The 20,504-nt window shown below is 41.6% G+C and overlaps 1 protein-coding gene across 1 annotated transcript in view; it reads right to left on the minus strand.

Moving 5' to 3' along the window:
* Window positions 1-2,900: 2,900 nt before the first annotated feature.
* The window catches only part of Lama1 (laminin subunit alpha 1), a 150,274-nt gene continuing 132,670 nt past the window's right edge, over window positions 2,901-20,504 (minus strand). The window contains exons 52-63 of the mRNA XM_078030367.1: window positions 17,831-17,945; window positions 17,497-17,667; window positions 15,273-15,424; window positions 14,422-14,607; window positions 12,902-13,037; window positions 11,435-11,547; window positions 10,381-10,570; window positions 9,669-9,827; window positions 8,951-9,104; window positions 7,738-7,871; window positions 4,273-4,495; window positions 2,901-3,310 (exon numbers count right to left, since the gene is read on the minus strand). Coding sequence (XP_077886493.1) covers window positions 3,150-3,310; window positions 4,273-4,495; window positions 7,738-7,871; window positions 8,951-9,104; window positions 9,669-9,827; window positions 10,381-10,570; window positions 11,435-11,547; window positions 12,902-13,037; window positions 14,422-14,607; window positions 15,273-15,424; window positions 17,497-17,667; window positions 17,831-17,945 — 1,894 coding nt within the window. The 3' untranslated portion in view covers window positions 2,901-3,149. The remainder of the gene's footprint in view (window positions 3,311-4,272; window positions 4,496-7,737; window positions 7,872-8,950; window positions 9,105-9,668; window positions 9,828-10,380; window positions 10,571-11,434; window positions 11,548-12,901; window positions 13,038-14,421; window positions 14,608-15,272; window positions 15,425-17,496; window positions 17,668-17,830; window positions 17,946-20,504) is intronic.

Genomic DNA, 20,504 nt, shown 5'->3' on the forward strand with positions numbered 1-20,504 from the left:
ACTATAACACACCAAAAATTACTACATTCAAGAATAAAATTAATTTATGGGTTTGCAGATATAGACATTGTTCTCCCCTAAGGACTGAATTGAATTTATTATTTTATTAAAGATATTTATATCTAAGTTCATAATTTGAATTATTCTGTGATTATTTTATACTAGTTTTGTATAAGGTTATGCCAGATGATGCAATGAATTGGTTGTTTTTCTTATTTCTGATGTTTAGTAAAGCTTGCCTATATGTCTACTTGGCTATTGAACTTTTGTGCTTGCACATGGGACTGAGGCTAAATTCCATTAAGGTCAAAGTTACTAGCTTATGTAGGCATTCTCAACATTTTATTTCTCTTTAAAAGTTAATTTTGATAATGGTATTTTTAAAATATGAGCTTTTTGAGGTTTATGTCATAATCCCTTTTTATGTGTGAGAAAAAAATGAGGCTTAAAAATAAACTGGACATAGTGTACAGTAGTTCCTCAAAAGATTACAAATAGATTTACTATATGAGCCAGCAATTTCCACTGCTGGGTATATACCCAGGAAAACTGAGAGCAGGGACTTTGAATAGGTATTTGTAGACCAGCGTTCATAGCAGCATTATTTATAGTAGCCAAAAGGTGGAAGAAACCCAAGGCTTGTCAGGAGATGAATAAACAAAATATGTGTGTGTGTGTGTGTGTGTGTGTGTGTGTGTGTGTGCATGTGCCTGATGTTTTTGCTGATTTAAGGATGCTGGTTCAAAATGTGGTTGTGGGGGGCATGGGAGGATCAGATGAACTCTAGATGAACTCAAAGGGGAGGGAGGGGAAGTGAGGGAGCATGGGGGTAGGAAAGACTGGAATGAAATGGACATCATTATCCTAAGTGTATGCATGAAGACACTAATGGTATGACTCTACTTTATGTACAACCAGAGATATGAAAAATTGTGCTCTAAATGTGTAATAAGAATTGTAATGCATTCTGATTTCATATATGATGACAAAATTTTTTTAAAAAGCATCTTAGGAAAAATCTGGTATTTCCATAGAAGCATCATGTGATCTTCAATGAGTTTTGTTGCATGCCTTCTAAGATGTGGATTTGTTTTTATTTGGAGCAGTGAGGGAAGGGGTATCATGATCTTTGGTCCTGCAAAATGAGGTTGCCAGATTTGGTGTGCAAACACTGGATATTGTGCAATATTTGGTGTATTTTGACACTGAACACATTCGTTATTTATCTGGATTCAAATTGAATTGGGTGTCCTGTATCTTGTCTGGCACCCCTATTCTGAGGACTTAATACAGCCTTACTGCCAAGGGTTACAAAACATGTGTGGACCCACCAGGAGAGTCAGGACAGGTGTGCCACCTGAAGCCAGCACATGCTCACGTCACAGGGAGAATCTAAAACCAGGTCTCTTACTCTATGAAAGGCCAAAGGGGAGAGGAGTGCATTTATCTTTGAGGAAATCATTTAAGAGAAGGCTTGTGAACAGCTGAAATCATGAGAAGTGCAAACTCTTTTAGCTCTCTTCATGAAGGGTGGAGGGCAGGAGCTTGAAGTCCAAGACAACTCTGGATTGGTTGTCTCTGGATTGGTCCTTATCCAACATGGTGGATCACAGTCTAGAATGTTGGAGCCCTCAACTGAGCTAGAGCTGGTTTCCTCAGAAAGGCCACCCATGTCACAGTGAGGAGCCCCTGGTGCATTTTCACTTTTGAGGGGAGGGCTCCGGTCCCCTCCCTGACTCAGCTGTCCCAGGAAGCTGCCGTTAGACAGTGGATCTGTGTTACTTAGACTTCGAGGTGCTATAGAACAATGGGCACTTTCTCAGCTGGCTGCTTTCTCTAAGAAATATCTTCAGGCTAATATTTAACTGGGAAAGGAATTACGAATTTCAAATCCATTTGCCAAGAGACGCAGATGGCCACAAGTGTTCAGGAACATAAACCAGGCACAGAAGAGGGACAGGGCCAATCCCACAGTACCTTTATTTATCAAACTGAAATCTTCTGTACATACAGATGTGAATTTGTTCTCTTAATTTAGGAAAAGTCAGTACGAGCCTCTCATCACACAAGCATTTGAAAAATAAAACCAGTTCCCTGAAGCATTTGGGATAGCAGCCATCTTAACCCCAGTCATGACTCAGAGCCGGGCCAAAATACATCTGGAGGGGACAAAAGAGACTTCAGGAGTCTGAATTTACAGCTGTTTAGTCCATTAAAAGAACATACATATGTGGGTTTTGAATTTTCCTTTTTTTGGGGGGAGATATCAGAAATTGAACTCAGGGGGACTTGACCTCTAAGACACATCCCCAGCCCTATTTTGTATTTTATTTAGAGACATGGTGGAGTTGCTTAGGAGAGTTGCTTAAGACCTTGCTTTTACTGAGGCTGGCTTTGAACTTGCGATCCTCCTGTCTCAGCCTCTTGAGCTGCTGGGATTATAGACATGTGCTCCTGCACCCAGCTCCTTGTTTCCTTGTTTCAAATTATACACATTCTCAAAAAAATTAGCCAATCAAGGGATTTATTATAATGGGTGAGAATAAAGTTAATAGTAAAGAAGGCGCTAACTTGTAACACCATTTTTTTCCTTCCTGTCCTGAAAAACATGCTACTAGGTCAGGTTCTGATAGAACCAGATTATGTCAAAAGGAGGTTATCTTTCCCTTACTTCTGTGATTTCCTGGGCTTCCTATGTGGAAAACAGTTGGTACTCTCTGCTGGAATGTGTCCAATGACATTCCTTGTCTATTGTAGAATTCAGAGTTTAACATTTTCATAAGGAAATAAAAGGAGATCCACACTCTGCTCTACCCTATTACAGTCTCTTGTGATATTTTAATTGTTGAAATCCCAAAATGCAAAACTTAAAAAATACTGTTAAAAAAACCAACAGAATATTCAATGTTGAAAAAGTTTTATTACAAATAATGTTAAAAAAAAGAGTCAATGGGTTCAACTTACATTTTAGACTATTGAATAGAAACATTTGTTGCACCTGTGGTTTTAGTTTAACATAAACATGTTTCTCTGTGAAAATTGTTAACTTGAGTTGGAAATGAAATCTGAATAGAAGATATTTGAATTCGGAAAAAATAATTTTCCTCAAAATATTAGCAATGATTCCAATTAAGAATTTTGCTGGAAGCTCAGGACTCAGCCCCTGGACAGGAATGAGGGAAAACTCCTTGTAGGTCAAAAGCTGTGTTGAAGTCATAAGACTGCACCTGTTGGCCTTTAATCAGGGTGAGCTTCCTCAAACACCCCCGGAACGAGGCCCGGCTGCTTAGGCAGTTTTGCTTGACATTAGCTGTTACAGAAAGGAAAAAAGACACATCCTGTTTAATTTTGTGGAATGAGATAAGAGAGCACAATAGGAACAAAAATAATTTCAAGTGTGTTCTCCATCAAAACCAGAAGGATATTTTTCCACGTGTGCCTGGAGTGACTAGCAGAAGTCACAGAAAACTTGTAATATGTAGTAATTTTAAGGCACAGTTGTGAATTTTTTAAATATTTTTTTAGTTGTTGATGGGCCTTTATTTTATTCATTTATTTATATGTGGTGCTGAGAATCAAACCCAGTGCCTCCCACATGCTAGGCAAGAGCTCTACCACTGAGCCACAATCCCAGCCCCAGTTGCGACTTTTATCATACAACAGATGTTTATTATTTGTAATAATTTCTTGAAACATCTGAAATACATCCTTCTAATCCAAAAATCTATGTGAAAGGATGAGTCACAGGTTTGTCTCCTAAGATGATTCCCAACTTTGGGAGTCATTTAAGGTGACTTAGTAAAAGCATTCATCTTATTTCACACCAGATCCAATGTTCTCAAGGGCTTACTTAATGATTAATTGGTGTTTAGATTTTATTTGGGTGGGGGTCCTGGGGACTGAATCCAGGGGTGCTTAACCCCTAAGCCACATTCCCAGCCTCTTTTTTTTTTTTTTTTTTTTTAATTTTGAGACAGTGTCTCTCTAAGTGGCTTTGGGCCTTGCTAAGTTGCTGAGGCAGGCTTTGAACTTGTGATCTTCCTGCCTCAGTCTTCTGAGCCACTGGGATTACAGTTATGTCCCACCATGCCTCGCTTAATTTTTAATTTTAGTTTTTCCACAATATTTTAGGTTAGTATTTGTAATAGCTTTTCTAAAATGGAGAAGATTTTGTCACCCAACCAAAACCTCCTCCACAGCATGCTGAAGTAAGACATCCCCAAGTGACCATGCCCTGTCATGTGGCTCCGTAGAGCAGGTTTTCATGCTTACCAGGATAGCCACCAACATAGATGGGATTGTTGGTGTCGGCCGAGGTGGACTGGGTGTGTGGACTTTCAGCACTGACTGTATTCCCATCCACTGTCAGAATGACCCGGTGTTTGCTTTTGTTAGCTTGAAGCGTGTGCCATCTTCCATCACAGAGAGTCCTGGCAGCTCTGGGCTCATAAGTGGCTGTTATCCTACCAGCACCGTTGTTGACATGAAACAAGAGCTGAAGAAAGCCAACATCGTGGTGAGTTTTTCCAAGTTTAAGGAACACAGGATATTTGTACAATGCTCTTGGAGAGGATAAAGTCACAGGAGTATGTTCAAAGGAGGGCTGACCATGAGAAATAATGGTGTTAAAAAATTAGCCTCCTTGAGGACTCACACACTATCTGTTCCCTAAAAGGGTAAAACAGGACTCATACACTGTCCAGTTCCTCCATGGCAACAAGCTAGAGCCACACTGTGCCCTGGGACTAGTGCCCCACTTTCAGGGCACTAGGGGACATTTTCAGGAATTAACAGGCCTACAGAGGCTGTCAGTTGATAACACCTACGTGGGAACATTTACTAACTCCCCCTGACAAACTGTAAGTAGATGTTTTACAACAGTGAAAAGCCAACAACAGTAAATCTCAGCTCTGCAAACAATGGAGGTGTTATGGGTTGATTGATGTCCAAAATTCACACACTGAAAGTCTCCCTCCAAATGAGAATATATTTGGAAATGGAGGCTTTAAAGAGTGATTAAGTTAAAATGAGATCACTAAGGTAAGACCTTGAGAAGATACACACAGAGGTAAGACCTTGAGAAGACCCAGGGAGAAGACAGACAGCTATAAGCTAAGGAGAGAGGACCTCAGAAGCAATCAATCCTACCGGCATCATGGTCTCACACTTGCGGTCTCCAAAACAATGGGAAAATCAATTTTTGAAGCCCAAGCAAACTTGGAATGGAGGAAAGAATTTGAAGTATATTGCTGCAAGGTTCTTATGCTATCTATGAAGCCACTCAGTATTACTTCAAGGTAGACCTTGACAAATTAAAGATGTATTTTATAAACCTTGGGAAACCACTAAGAAAAGTTTAAAAAGAACATTAAGCAATAAGTCAATGACAGAAGTAAAATATACAATGCAATAAACAAGTACATTTTTTGAACCTATTGCACTTCTGATAAGTGTTTTTAGATGCCATATAAAAATGTGCAAATAGATACAAAGTTTTTAAACTTCTTTTAAAGTATAGATGAGGGGGAAAGGTGGCTATAAACTGTAGGATTTCTCTGTTTGGGATTGGGGTCTCTAAAAAATTTCGTGATTGTGGCATGCTAGATGGCTAGGAAGTTTCTGTGCAAAGGTACAGAATTCCTGGCTTCTGGAAACTTCCATGGAAAAGACATGGAATGCCTGGCCGCTGTAGCAATGTTCTTCACCAGGGTTTTGACCTTGATCTTAGGCACATAACTTCTGGGAATAAAGGAATTTGCTTGCTTGATAATTACAATGTTTCACCAAGCTCAGGTGCTCCTGGATCTGCCTGCCTAACAGTAACTTCAGACAATGAACTTTCTTGAGAGCTACACAAAGCTCCTAACATTACATATTGTAACTGTAAACTGTAACTGCAAAATAAGCAACCTCACTGATACTCTAAACAATAATGTAGTTATGGTGCTGATGACCTAACGTAACCTATAGGCATAAATAAACGTGGCCACTTGGAGAAAGGCCCACTCTACCTCCTTCCCTGCCTCTGCACCTTGTCTCGATGTATCACTCTTTATTATTATTTTTCCTCACAATAAACTGCAGCATAGAAAGGCAGCAAAATGATATAGAGGTAGTTTTGTTTTGACACGAAATAAGAGGACAGGGGAAGTGAAGACAAGAGGTAGACAGGTCTTTCCCAGGTCATCCCCACCCCCACTGTAGGATAGACTAGGGACCAAAATCCCAGTGGAAAGTCGGTTGGAGAACCCTAGAAATAGCCATGTAAGTCTGGGGGCATCTAAAACAGGATTTGTTCCTTGCTTTTCAGGAAGAAAATTCCAGCACGTTACTCCTTCAACAATATAATTTGGGTACAATGCAGCAGAAATGGTGGCAGGTGCATTTAGGTAGAGAAAGGACACGAGAGACCAACCATCCCTGGTTCCCTGGGGCCTAGGTATGGCTTGGCAGAAATTCTCAAATTCTCATGTGTCCCTGGGGAAAGATGGAAAGTGGCTAAAGGTGAAATGGCATCAGTGACGGTGACAACAGATATGGGAAGCCTGGTCACCAGGGACACTGGTCAAGCACTCCAGGAGCAGTCCCCAATGCAGTGGTAAAACTGAGATCCTAAACCACTCCCCAGTTGAGTGCTGGGAGCACAGTGGTTGCCACCTCAAGACCAGGAATGTGAGCTACATTCAACTGTTGCCAGGGAGAGAGTCACAGAAAACAGGACCATCCAGACCCCCCCACCCCGCCCCTGGCCCCCCACAGCTTCCTGGGGAGAGAAAGGAGAGTGAGCACTAGGAGCAACTCTAGAAGAGGCAGAAGCGATGAGAGTACTGTAAATGGTTCATTTTGTTCCCAACAGGAGGGGAGCATGAGAGGCTGAGAGACAAGAGCAGAAGACTTAGGGAAAAATATTTTTAGCATCAAAAAAAATCAGATTACAGCATATCTATCCGACCCATGGAATGATACTTTGCTATGAGGCATGAACTGTTGATGCACACAACCTAGAAGAAATCAGGCTAAGAAAGCCAAGGTCAAGAGGATGCATGAATTCCTACATGAATTCATTTATATAGCACTTAAAAAATAACAGAGATGGACAACAGATTAGTGGTTGCCAGGGGTCAGGGATGTGGGGCAGTGGCTGTGGCTATGAAGAGGTAGCTGTGGGAGCCTTTTGATAGTACAATGAAGTATCTTGCTTGTGGTGATGGTGATGGTTGTGTGATTCATGTGTGAATCACAAGCCACACACACACACACACGTTTACCTGTATACCGTGGCTTGCACGGGTGTTGATGTCATTGATGTCATGGTTTTAATGTGGCACTATAGTTACGCACCATGCTACCCTTGGGGGCCCTAGGTGAAGGGTGCATAGGGACCTCCCTGTACACTTCATTTCAACTTCATATGAATCTGTAATTATTTCCAAGTGAAAAATTGAAAAACTATTAGAAGGGACAGGGCATCAGGGTGGCACTTACTTCAGGTAAGGCTCAGGGGGAAGAAAGTTCTTCATGTTGTAGTTGCAGTTATACAATAGTTTAATTTCAAATATATAAAATAAATTATTTTAAAACAGCTTTTTAGGATTATCTGTTTTTAAAAATATGAGTGGAGCCTTTCTTAATTTCATTAATGAAGTGGGTAATGGGAAATTCGGATCTGTTTGTTTCTCAGCTGCTCTGTCTCTGACCCTGGGAGGCAGGGCGACCCCATCAATATGAAGTACCTACCTTGCCACTGACAATCTCTAGGCCAATGGCATCCACTTTGGCACTGCTGATCCCCAGGAGGACACCATTTTCTGAGGAGGTACGAAACTCGAGTGTGATGTTTAAATCTGACCGGACTCTATAGCCTTCTTTGACTGAAAAACACAAGGACAGTACTGAGTCAGGGTTGAGTCCTGCGGGGCCTCGCCTGGCTCAGGCAAAGAGGTGCAGACAGGGCTGGCTGAGCATCTGGCCTGTCGACTTAGGGTCAAGATCTGGCTCCAGCTCCTCTTCTGAATCCAGCTTCTTCCCCACCAGCAAGTCACTCTCACTCAACCCTTTGGGATTGTGCTTTCTCATCTAGAAGAAGGAATACTGCTTTTAAAGAAGACTCGCAGTCAGCTGTGACAAGTCAGAACAGAGTGGAAGCAGGCAATCCTTCATCCACAGCCATGGGAGCATGTGGCACTGTCCCTTATGGACACATCTGTCTGTGGCAATCTTTCCCATATGCTGTTGGGGCTTGAGTCCTGTATCCTTTCTTCATTATATTTCCAGGCTCTATCCTAGTACCAGGTCTGTCATTATTGACTGAGTACATGAGACTCCAAACTAGGATTTACAAAAGTACAGATTGAATGGAATGATTTTTTTAATTCAGTGATAAAAAAGCTAAGAAACCAAACCAGGAATGTTAGCAATTACAGCCAGTGTCACCATGCTGGAGGCTGAAGGAAAAATGGGAGCACATCTTGTTACCAGTGCCTAGCAGCCAGGGTCCCAGGGGAGCTGAAATCATGGAGGGGGTCCTGAGCCTCAGAGGTGACAGGAAGCACTCAGTGAAGTTATACTCCCTTCCCCCTCCCTGTCCAAACTCCTGCTACAACCCCTGGGCACTGAGGATCTAGATAGTTCATGTAGCTGATTTTTAATTCAAAGGCCTTTATTAACTCGGGACAGTAAATGTGCTTTATGGCTACTTGGTGAGAGTATGGGGAAGCCAGCACCCACTGTCTGCCCTCTGTCAGGAGTCCAGACCCATTCTGCCATCTGCAGCACACAAGACCTGAGGAGGCTTTTACATGAACAGGTGATACATCAGAAATACCCAGGAACACTGAACAAAATATGGTCTTCCTGGGCCCTGCCCAGCTAGGTCCTGTCTTGGATCCTTGTCATCTTAGAATATACATCAATCCCTAAGATTTCTTTTGAGACTGTTGATAATACATACCAAGAGCTGCATATCCACTTCCATCAAAGAAAGTTCCTTCTTGGGCCACGATATAGCACCTGCCTACTGCAAAGGCAGACACTAGGCTGTCCTTGTCCAGCTGTTTGCTGTTAACTGACACCTCACCAATGCAGGCAGGAATGCTGTGGGTGATCTAAACCAAAGGATATGGGAGAGCAGGGATTATAATAAGGCTAGGACAAATTGTTCTTGTACTTCCTTAAATTCATTTCAATAAAACCCATTATAATATTGTCTTTTGGTTTTTAAAACTTAATTACCATAATACTTCACATGAACATTTAACTTAACGCTGCCATTGGAGTATCTTTGCTAATAATGCAGTGAAAGCATTTTCTATTATTTTAGTGAAATATTGTGCAAATCAAGAATGCTGGGTACGCTATGTGCAAATACAAATTCACTGGATTTTCCTGAGTTGTTTTGGGACTAAGTGGCTGTGGAAAGTGAAATGTTCTTAACTAGTAAGAGGAAAAGCTGGTTGGGCTTCAGGAGAATCTGTAATACAATATCTATGAACATGATTGAAAAGGTCTGCACCTTGCAGGTCAGTGCCAGGTTCAAACAAGATGATTTAAAGATGATTTAAACTTGAGCTTGTTAAGAATTACATTCTCCTACAAAATTATGTTCTCCTACAAAATAAACAAAACCATAACAAAGGTAACATGGACCCCATGCAGAGAATGTTGCTTACATTTCCAATGTTCCTGGCCCTGTACTGGGAGGGAAGGCCTCCCAGGTACAGCAACCCCTCCACGTCCAGTGTGGTTCCATCTCCCACCATGGTCACCATGGGGGATTCTTGGCCATCAACAGCCATAACTCCTTTTCTTTTAAAGTACTCTGTCTTGACCTACAGCAGAATGAAAACATCCATAATTTTTAAGCAATCTGAGAAACTTTCAACAGATACATGTTTGAAATATATATTCCTTTTAGCTGTAATAGCTTGAAAAAAAAAAAAACCCTAATGGATGGCTTGGATTTTTGCAGTTGGTGTTGAGAACAGGCTAAACCTGGCAGAAGACGGGAAGCAGACTGTATATCAGAGAGTGTTACAGAAGCCTGGGTTATTAGAAATAAAATGCCATGATGGGTGGCTTGGTCCCTACCCCACAGGTGGGCTTTCTTTACTTCTCATGAAGTTGAGAACATTGTTGATAACTCCCATCCTGCTGATGCTTGCTGAGCATCCATTAGGTGCTGGGTACCAAGCAAGGCTCTGAGGATGTTTCAGGAAGCAGAAAAAGAGTCCTACCTCCAAGGAGCTTCCATTCTCTGGGGGACATATCAGACACAAGGCAATCTAGAGAATAGCAGTATTTCCTCCAGGGAAAAGGAGTGAGCACCAGAGATCAATGGAAGAAAGCTCAGAACGGGTAGCCATGAGCCTCCCTAGAACATACCGTGTGCCACTTGCCATCATTGAGCAGCGTGGGGTGAGTGACCTTGGTTCGGCCTTTGCCAAGGTCAAACATGAAATGGAGATAGCCCCCGTGGAGTTGGAGTGTGGCATAGTCCACTTGGTTCTGATGAGCCATGTAGTAAATCAGACCACTGGAGGCAAATGTCCGGATAGTTAGCTGAACCAAGAGCCTGGAGGAGAACAAGAGCTCAGCATCAGAAAGACAGAGGCTGTTCTTAAAAGTTTTAAAATCACCTTGAGGGGAGACCCCAATCATTGTTTTGGCATCCATACTTAACATCTCAAGAGTGAGAGGCATCTGCTCCTTTATCCATTTGTGCACCCATTCATTTAATTGATAGCTACGGATCCCTGTCTGCTAGGAACTCTTCTAGGAGGAAGCAGTAACAAGGGGGAGGCTCCTTCTGTCATGAAATTAATGTCAGAAATGTCTGAGAGTTCTAACCAGGTCACAGAGAGGCTGAGTGGGGACTGTGTTGGGCAGTTAGGAGGAAGCTCTGACAAGATGGCATTTCAGTTGAGATCTGAATGACAAAAAGGAGCAAGACCTGGCCCAGATGAGTAGGACAATCTTTGATCTGTTTTTTAAAAATACAGTGTGCTTTAAAATAGGGGGTTTGATATGGTTGACAGTCCAGAATCTCCACCTGCGGCGGGCTGGGAGCTAGAGCCACTGCAGGAAGACTGGAAGGTTATACCTAGGTCTCCTTCAAAAGGACACATGTTACCACGTCTTCCTGATCCACCTGATAGTGAGACATCTCAGAGGGTCTTTAGAATAAGACCTAGCCTGGTGCAGTGGCGCACACCTGTAATAAGACCTAGCCTGGTGCAGTGGCGCACACCTGTAGCTTGGGAGGCTGAGGCAGGAGGATTGAGAGTTCAAAGCCAGCCTCAACAACTTAGCAAGGTCCTAAGCAACTCAGTGAGACCCTATCTCTAAATAAAATATAAAAAAGGGCAGGGATGTGGCTCAGTATTCCTGGTATCAAAAAAAAAAAAAAGAAAAGAAAAGAAAAAAGAACACTACTTACTTCCTTCTGACAGCTGACTGATTAAAAGGCAACATCAAGTGGCTGCTTTGTGAGAGGCCAAACTGGTAAGCACCAAGCACATAACCTGGAGCAATGTCCACTGCACACTGTTCCTGCAAGAGACACAGAGGGACACTCAGCCACAGCTGCCAGGATATTAACACAGATGTATTCTTTCAGGGGGAAAAAAAAATCTCTGAGAAGATATTGCACCCAAATAGGAGCAAGCGCCAGCGTGTCTGCACAGGTTTAAATCTTTAGTTGAATCAACACTTGACAGCCCCTTTTCTCTGAGGATGTGATTAGAACCTCTTTCATCTTCATCCACCCAAGTTCACTGGCCTTTATAGTGACACTATAGTGACACATTGGAGTCCCTCCCATCATTTTCATCAAGCCCAGGGGGCAAAGGCCTTGCTGTCCCTCTTGAGTCTCTATGGATGACCCTGAAGGTGACTGTGGCCAGCACAGTTCCGGGAGAGGGAAGTACCATTAGGACTTATGGGGCCTTGAGTTTAAATAGTGGGGTTAGAAGGACTCCTAGAACTGGGGCGCCCAGGGAGGGTGCCTGGACAGGTACTGGCTGCCTCACAGTGCTTCATCTTGACCCCAAATCAAGAGAAGCCCACCCAGTATGTCAGTTTTGCATCTTGGGATTGGCAGATATAACCAAGAAAACTGTCCTGAACTCAAAGGGGCCCTGCTTAGAAGGTACTGCATTTTGGATAACTGGGCCACCGTCTAAATTATTAAAGTACATCCTGCCAACCAAAGAAACAGAGAAATCAGGAAGGGAGAAAGTGAAAAGAACAACAACTGGCTTTTCCCCAATGAATCAAGTCTCTTTTTTTCTTAAGCAACAATGGTGTATACAGTGGCTTATATTAAGTACTTATTTTCCCGTTTCCCCAACTACGTCTAAAGTGATATTGAGGCATTATAGAAATGCTGCCAAAAGAACTTGCTGTCTATGTCAGCCCAGTCAGGCTGCCTGCGCCTTCTGGCCTGCAGCCAAAAACATGGGTGGTGTCACCTCGAGGTTGGCTCAGAGCACCCTTCTCCACCTGTTCTCTGTTCTGCTGTTTTTAAAAGTTTTAAAATCACCTCGAGGGGAGAACCCAATCACAGGAAGGATGATCCCTGGGAGTCACTTTCCCAGGCTCCTTTGACAAATGGCTTCCAGATGTTCTGCCATTGAGAGGCGCTGCCTGGAGACTACAAGGCACATAGAGGAGACGCTGGAGCATTCTTCCCTCCCTACCTTCTTCAGGTGCCCTCCCTTAGGCTCAGTTCCCACCAGGTGTCCCAAGCTCCTGGGGGCTGGGTACGACCTCCTCCCCTTGCTTCATGGCTCCAGTTCCAGCTTTCCCATCATCTTTATGACCGAGTCCCATCTTTATTTCCCCTGGCGTGTGCTCTCTCGGACTGGACCTGGCTGATACTATTAAAAAAAAAAATCACCCTTACAGGAAGTGGTAGAGTTGAGGGCTCTGGCAGGAACTCACTGTCCTCTCCAGGAAGGGCCAGCTTGGGCCTTTCTGAAAGCAAGCAGGTGTCCAAGTCTGCTTGTTCATAGCCAACGGCACGGGTGAAATCCAAAAGTCTACACACAAACAAGAAATGGTCAAAATTAAGATACTACAGACCAACACAGGAACCCACGTCAACTGATTACTGTGCAATTAAACCATTAACATATTTCTCACAGAGTAACCGCACTGACCATCCTTCACGGTGATGAGTCATTGACACGGACCATCTTATACATCGTCTTGTTTCTTTCTTCTGCTTGAAGTGAGGATCTACCCCCTACCCCATTCCCACCTTGGAGACCTGTTCATTCCTGAGCATCCCTCAATTCAGTCACCCCGCCCTTCTGCAATCTTGGCTGGGATACCTCAGGACAAAGTTCTGTCTCTGGTTCCCATAGTGCTGCATAGTGACCTCCACTAAACACTGTCTCCTTGTTTGAAGGTTTCCCTTGCCAGGTGGTCATGAGCTACATTTGTCACATGTCCCTTTACTCTGCAGCTCTAGCAGCGTGTTCCGTGTCTACCTGGATCCTCCTGGAACTGCTCCAGGACATGGCCATGAACCACAGAGAAATGTTTCTGTCCTATCAAGTCTACAACTTAGTGGATTTCAGGATCATGACAATGCCTGATGAATGAGTCAATGAATGAACAGCCACTGAGTGAGTAATGTTCTAACTGAACAAACCACAGAACCAAGGCTCTGAGACTGTAACTGGGCAAAGCCAATGTGGTGTTTTACTCTTACCAATTTCAGGGACTCCTAAGAGTTAACTCTCCGGAGGATAACATTGTGATGAAAGATCCTAGTCCTTTCAGGTCACAAGGCAAGTTAGAGGTTCAACCAGGTCAGAGCCCCTGTCTCCTGAAGCTCAGTTTCTGTTCTAATCAGCAGCAGACAAAGGCAGAGAGCAAGCAAGAAGGAACAGCTCATGGGCACAGGCTAATTCTTTTCCACATAGGGAATGAAGACTCCCAGTTCTTAATTACATAAAATTGTGTAGGGGGAGACATCAATAATCTGAAGCTATAGTAGCTCTATTGTAAAAGGCTCCTTCAAAGCAGTATAATCAATACAAGAAACTTGCATCACAAAATCTCTATGTTCTTTCAAATTCACAATGAAAATTTATGTTAACTTTAGCTAACCTTATGTTAACCTCGACAAACTCATGTGGCTAATGTTCAATGACTTTTTAATGAACTATGTATGATCACATCTGTCCATCATTCTAATCCAATAAAATCCATTTTGGAGGAGGATATTTGTGATAGATCAACAGGGTTCATTTGTTATTAAGAACTTGCAGTATTTTAGGCAATCTCAAAGAGCAAAATTAGATCCAAGTTCAGAGTCTCAGTTTTCCAGCATGGGATGAGCAGATACAACCAAGAAAAATGTCCTAAGCTCAAACATGGGACCTGCTTTAGAAGGTACTGCCCAGTTACACTTACTCCATGTTGAAGATCAGGTTTTTAATACAGCCCTGGAATGATTTCCTCATTTTGAGCATCGGTATTTCCTCATCCTCAGGAATCCCTCCTATGTATAGGTTGGATATGTTTATTGTCTTGCTCTCTGCCAGAGCACTCAATTTCAATTCTACAGGACTGGTCTCATCCAACTGGACAGTGATAATTCTAAAAGAACAAAGGAGAAAATAAAATGATTCAAACTTAATAAAAACTGGCTCCATTTAAATGTATAATTCCAGCAAGCTCTTCCCAAATAATAAATTTCCCCCGAAATAAATGTTAATACAATATTGTATGCTAAAAAAGGTGAATCTTGAAAATTAAAGCTTACAATTCTCCAGAAATGAATGAAATGCTATTAAGCACTGAATTTGATTGCTTTTTAGTGAATACTTAGTCTTTTTTTTTTTTTTTACTTTTCTATCTAGGATAAAAATGTTTTATGTGCTTTTAAAAACCATGGTCTTCCATTCTGCGGGAATTACCCAGGAATGTTGATATAATACTATTATTCAATAGTAATGACACAATCTACTAATACTATATTTCCTGCTGCAGAATTAATCCAATGTAAAAGTTTATATTGGGCCTCAGTCAAGGGCAAGGTGAAGGTTGATCATACGTGAATATTCCACAAATATCTCACTGAAAAGCAAATGAAACTGATTCCAAGGAAGTATTCAAGCAAGTTTCTAAAATTATTCTAAAATGATAAAAATTCTGAATGTTAATGATGTAATACTAATTATCTCATTGATTTAACTGCACAGGGTACCCTAACAAGAGAGCTTTTATCCTCCTGAAGCAAATGGCTTGCCATGCTACAGTACCTCCGATTCCTAATCAAGGAGATGGAATGCTCTTGTCCGTCGCCATAGGTGCCCGTGGGAGCATGCAAGAGAGCCTTCCTCAAGCTGGTTCCATCCCCAGAACTCACGTGTACTTCAATGTGGCCTTCAACCAGCATGATGGAAAAGAAGGGCTGGGGAGATTGCAAACAAAATGCATTACTAGAATATTAACATTTTCATCTTACACAGATAATGTAGGAATAGCAATAGCAAACAAACAATTTCTCAGGAATCTCACCATCTTTCACAACTACTTTAAAGTTTTTAATTACTCTCTAAACTTTGCTCATATAATTTATACTCGGCATTATGCTATCATCACTAACCATGTCAAAGATTTATTTTTACATAGCCTCGGACTTAGTATTTATTGCTACATAATGTACAAACAAGTTGGGATATTATGATTTGTATTTTTAGTAATGAAACTTTTAAGCCATTGCTAATTTTTTATTATCATACATGTAAACATTTAATTAAGATCTTTTTTTTGCCTTCTAATATTTCTACAAGTGACATTAAGAGGTTGAAGGGTTTGAAAATGTTTAAAACTCTTCTGCTGCATTGAAAAGAGGTGTAACAATTTGTGAAGCCACCAGCAAAACTAAAATGTGAGTATTTAAGTGTACTTTACTAGCACTGCAGGATGCCATTTCTTTATATAAGAAAACTTTGAATTGCAAGTAACCCTATGAAGATCAGTGGAGAAAAAGAAGAGTTTGGCAGTTCCTCAAAGAGTAAAACACAGAATTCCACTCATGAGTATAGACCCAGAAGAACTGAAAATAAGAACTTAAACAATTACATGCATAAGTTCACGGTAGTATTATTCATAAGAGCCAAAGAGCAGAAATAACCCAACGTTCATCAATGAACTAAGTGATGAACAGTGGGGTATACTCACAGAGAAATGCTATTCAGCTGTAAACAAGAGTGGAGGAACCTTGAAAACACACTAAGCAAAAACACAAAAGATCACATCATGTGTGATTTGATTTGCATAAAATATCCAGAACAGGTAGAGTCCATCTATAGAGACAGAGAGAAGACCAGTGGTTGTCTGGGGTGGGTGAGATGTGAAGTACTTCCTTACTCACCAAAGGTGTTGGAAATATCTGGAATTAGACAGAGGAGGTGGTTTACCTAACACCGTGAATGCACTCAATTGTAGTGAATTTGTTCACTTGAAAATGGTTAGTTTTAGCTTATATGAAGTTTTAGCTTATATCCATTAAAAAAATATTGATTGGTGAAGCACACACACCAATCTCAAGTCATCATCAGTCCTTCATTCAGTGGCTCATACCATGTTTGGGGTCTGCAGACTTGTGTTCCAGTCCTGGCTCTGACACCTAACAGCTTTGGTTAGGTTAATTAGGCTTTCTAAACTTTTTTTTTTTTTGATACCAGGGATTGAACTCAGGGGCACTTGACCACTAAGCCACATCCTCAGCCCTATTTTGTATTTTATTTAGAGACAGGGTCTTACTCAGTTGCTTAGTGTCTTGCTTTTGCTGAGGATGGCTTAGAACATTTGATCTTCCTGCCTCAGCCTCCTGAGCCACTGGGATTACAGGTGTGCACTGCTTAAACTAATTTACTCAGTAAAATAGAAGGAAGTAGCATCTACCTTGCACAGTAGAGCAGGTGTGTGGGTTCGAATTCATTAAGATGGCATATTAGTATTTTTAATATTTCTTCCAAATAGATGCCACACAAGTTTGAGCAGAAGATAGGGTAAAATATCTCCTATGCTCTTGAAAAGGATTAAAAATATGGAAAACCATCATCCCCTCCCACTGCTAGTCCCTGTGTTCATCAAAAGCCACATTCCTCTTTCTGTCCCCTAAAGATAATTTTGATCCAAATAGAATATAAGTACTTTCTGTTTTAGCCTTAAAATGAAGAGTAGCAACCAAAACATATGGAAGAAAACTTGGTATGTGCCATCTGGAGTAGCTTTAATTAGAGGTAGGCAGCAAATACCTTTTTTTCTCAGTCACTAGACATGAAAGATGGATTATGCAATACACGAAATCACCGATTCGTAAGAGAGAGATGTTCAGTGGTTGTAACTTTCACTTATTGAGAGTAAATATGTGCAAAGAACTGGGATCCAGCTATAACACAAGTTTATGAGTCAGAAATTTTCTGTTAGATGTTTCCAGAAGTCATGTCCTTTCTAAGCACGGAGGCTACTCACCACATGTGCCTGACGTCGATTCTGCCTCTCTGCATCCCTGCCGAGGGCAGCCAGGATGATGCCACTGTTGTTCTGGGTGGCAAATGTGGCCAGCAATTCTGATTCTGGTGACAAAGACGTCGGTGGCAACTCCACATAGCCGCCTCTCAGGAAGCTAACACTCTGGATAGGCTGGTTACAGAGGGGAGAGAACACAGTAAGTTCCCACGTGCAGGCTGAGGGTTCTGCCCACTTCCGTCCACCCGATGGGCTGAGATCTAGTTACATCAGCATGTTGATAAACCAAGGACCATTTATAGAAATGCATTCCAATACGGATGAAAATGTTTCCCACCTCCAACCTACAGCCTTTTCTCACTCCATAGGAATTTCTGAGCAAATCAAAGGTTGATCTGGATATTTCCAGGTTCCTGATACAGCCCATGTAGCTTTTGCTGGTGATACCTTTCCTAGAGGGAAGGACATGAGAACAAATGCAATGAAGTTAGGTTTTATAATTCCATTTTTGAAAGACAGAATAGAAAATGGGCCTACACACATAGAAAACCTGTTCCGGACATCACAGCAGAAGTGTGTAGGCCTTCCTATAAGAACCAACACCTCCTAAGGACTAGAGCCAAGGATTGAATTTAGTCAGTTTGGTTACATGGTGGCTACTTATGAAAAGAAATATATTCACTATTTTAAGGGAAACCCTTATAGCCATTACAATTTAAATATACTCCTTAACACACAGTTTTTTAAAAAATTTGTTTGTTGTTTTTAGATATTCATGACAGTAGAGTGTATTTTGATATATTATACATACACGGAGTAACTTATTTAAGAAAGGTCAAGCACCATCATGAGGAAGTTATAGCACAGAGATGGCAAACCAATCTCCACACAGAGTAGAACCCTGGGGTTAAGAGTGGGTAAAGTGACTTCCTAGGATCAGATGGTGAGAGAAATCACTGCCTACTGTCTTTATTTCATATTCAAGAACTTTGTCCCAAAGAAAATAACTGCATTTGGAAAAGTTTGGGGATTATCCAAATCCTTATTAATTAGCCTCCAAGTCAAACCATATGTATCTTAACAGAAGTTGCCATACTCCTAGTCAGGGTCAGGCTCTCCTTTCCAAAATATGAGGACCACTGAATACCTCTGAGCGTACTCTAGGGTGTTAGCTAATCCCATAAGAGTCTGCAGTAACATGGTTTCCATGTTTCCCCTCACTGTTTTTCTCCATGGTGAGCAACCAGCTGTGGATCGTTTAGCAACAACAGGATTTGGGTGAATACTTCAAGTCTTGTGGATCTCAGTTTCTTCCCATGTAAATGAAGAAGCTGGTCTTGATGATCCCAAGTCCTTTCTACCATGAACACCTGTGATTTGGGCTTCTGTCCTTTTCTCCAGTGTCTACACTATGTGACATATAGGCAGAGTGCAAATGAGCTATGACACAGCTGTGGCTATAGAAACATGCCTTCCACCCCTGGACCCCAGTCCCACAATGGCAGGGAATGAGATCTAGGATGATCAGGAGACGGGCTTCTAGTCCTGGCTCTGTCTTGATGGGGAGCTGAGGCATGGCGAGGGACTGACTTCCCTAAAGTTTAGATGTATTCATTTTGAAGACCAAGTGACTGTGGTTGCAAAATATCCTCCTTGGAACTTTCAGAGATTTCTTGCAAAGGGAAGGAGGAAGTAAAGAGGTGGATCTGGGCTACTTAGCCATTGTAATTGGAATGGCTGTACTTCTGTGTGTCAGGGTTCTGTGAAAGAACTTGACCTACAAGATAGGCACCGCAGTTTGAATCTTATATTACCTCTACTGGCCGGAAGTTGAAGGCAGGGTCACCAGCCTGTTGTACTACTTCGAAGTGGCAGAACCTTTAAGAGGTAAGGCCTAGTGGAAGGCACGTAGGTGATTAAGGGTATGCTCCTGCAGAGGACATTGGGACCCCAGCCATTCCTGTTTCCTTTGCCTCCCAGCTGCCATGAGGTGAGCATCTTTGTTCCACTATGTGTTTCCTGCTAAGATGCCTTGCTTCACCAGAGATCCAAAAGCAATAGCCTAACCAATCATGGACTAAAGCCTCTAAAACTATAAGCCAAAATAAATCTTTCCTCCTTTAAAGTCAATTATCTCAGTTATTTTGTCACAGCTATGGAAAGCTGACTAACGCAACAGGGTACAAGGCATAGGGCTAGGAATATACATTAGAGAACCACTGGGCTGTGGGATCCAGTTTGGACATCTGATGACCCCAGTCCTGGCCTTGACTGCAGGCCTTTCACATGTGACTTTTTTTTTTAATAGTGTGAATAAAACTTAGAACTTAATTTGTACATTTCAAAGCTATAAAACTGAAGACAAAGAACTACAAAAGTTTATGTAAATCATTCAAGTTGCAAAGTTAAGCACAAGTCAGTGTTAGAAAAGGATCCTAATGTCCCATCCTTTGTCATCGTTCATCCAGATTCCTGATGGTCTTTCAACAGTCACATACATCCTTCACTGTAATTGCACAAAGGGGGACAGATTCCAGATAAGTTAATGGAAAGCACGTTTTGTTTTGTTTTTAATAACTTGTTTTTATTGGTGCATTATAATTATACATGATAGTGGTATTCATTATGCCATGTTCCTACATGCACATAGTTTCATCATTCTCACCTCCTATATCCTCTTTCCCTCCCTTCCTCCCTCCCCATGATCTGCTTACTCTGCTTTACTGATTTTTCTTCTATTATTATTATTATATTATTTTAATGAGTATATTATATATATATATGGTATATTTGAACATGGACATAGCATAATTTGGTAGATTTTATTTCCTAGTACTTCCCTGTGCCCTCTGTTCTTATCTCCCTTCCTCTACTTGATTGATCTCATGAAACTGCTCTTTTTTCAAATGCTTTCCCTGCCCCCATCTCCACATATGAAAGAAAACCCTGGAACCTTGACTTTCTGGCTTTGGCTTATTTCACTCAGCATATGTTTTCCAGTTCTATCCATT

Source organism: Ictidomys tridecemlineatus, chromosome 13 (assembly GCF_052094955.1).
Source record: "Ictidomys tridecemlineatus isolate mIctTri1 chromosome 13, mIctTri1.hap1, whole genome shotgun sequence".
NCBI lineage: Eukaryota > Metazoa > Chordata > Mammalia > Rodentia > Sciuridae > Ictidomys > Ictidomys tridecemlineatus.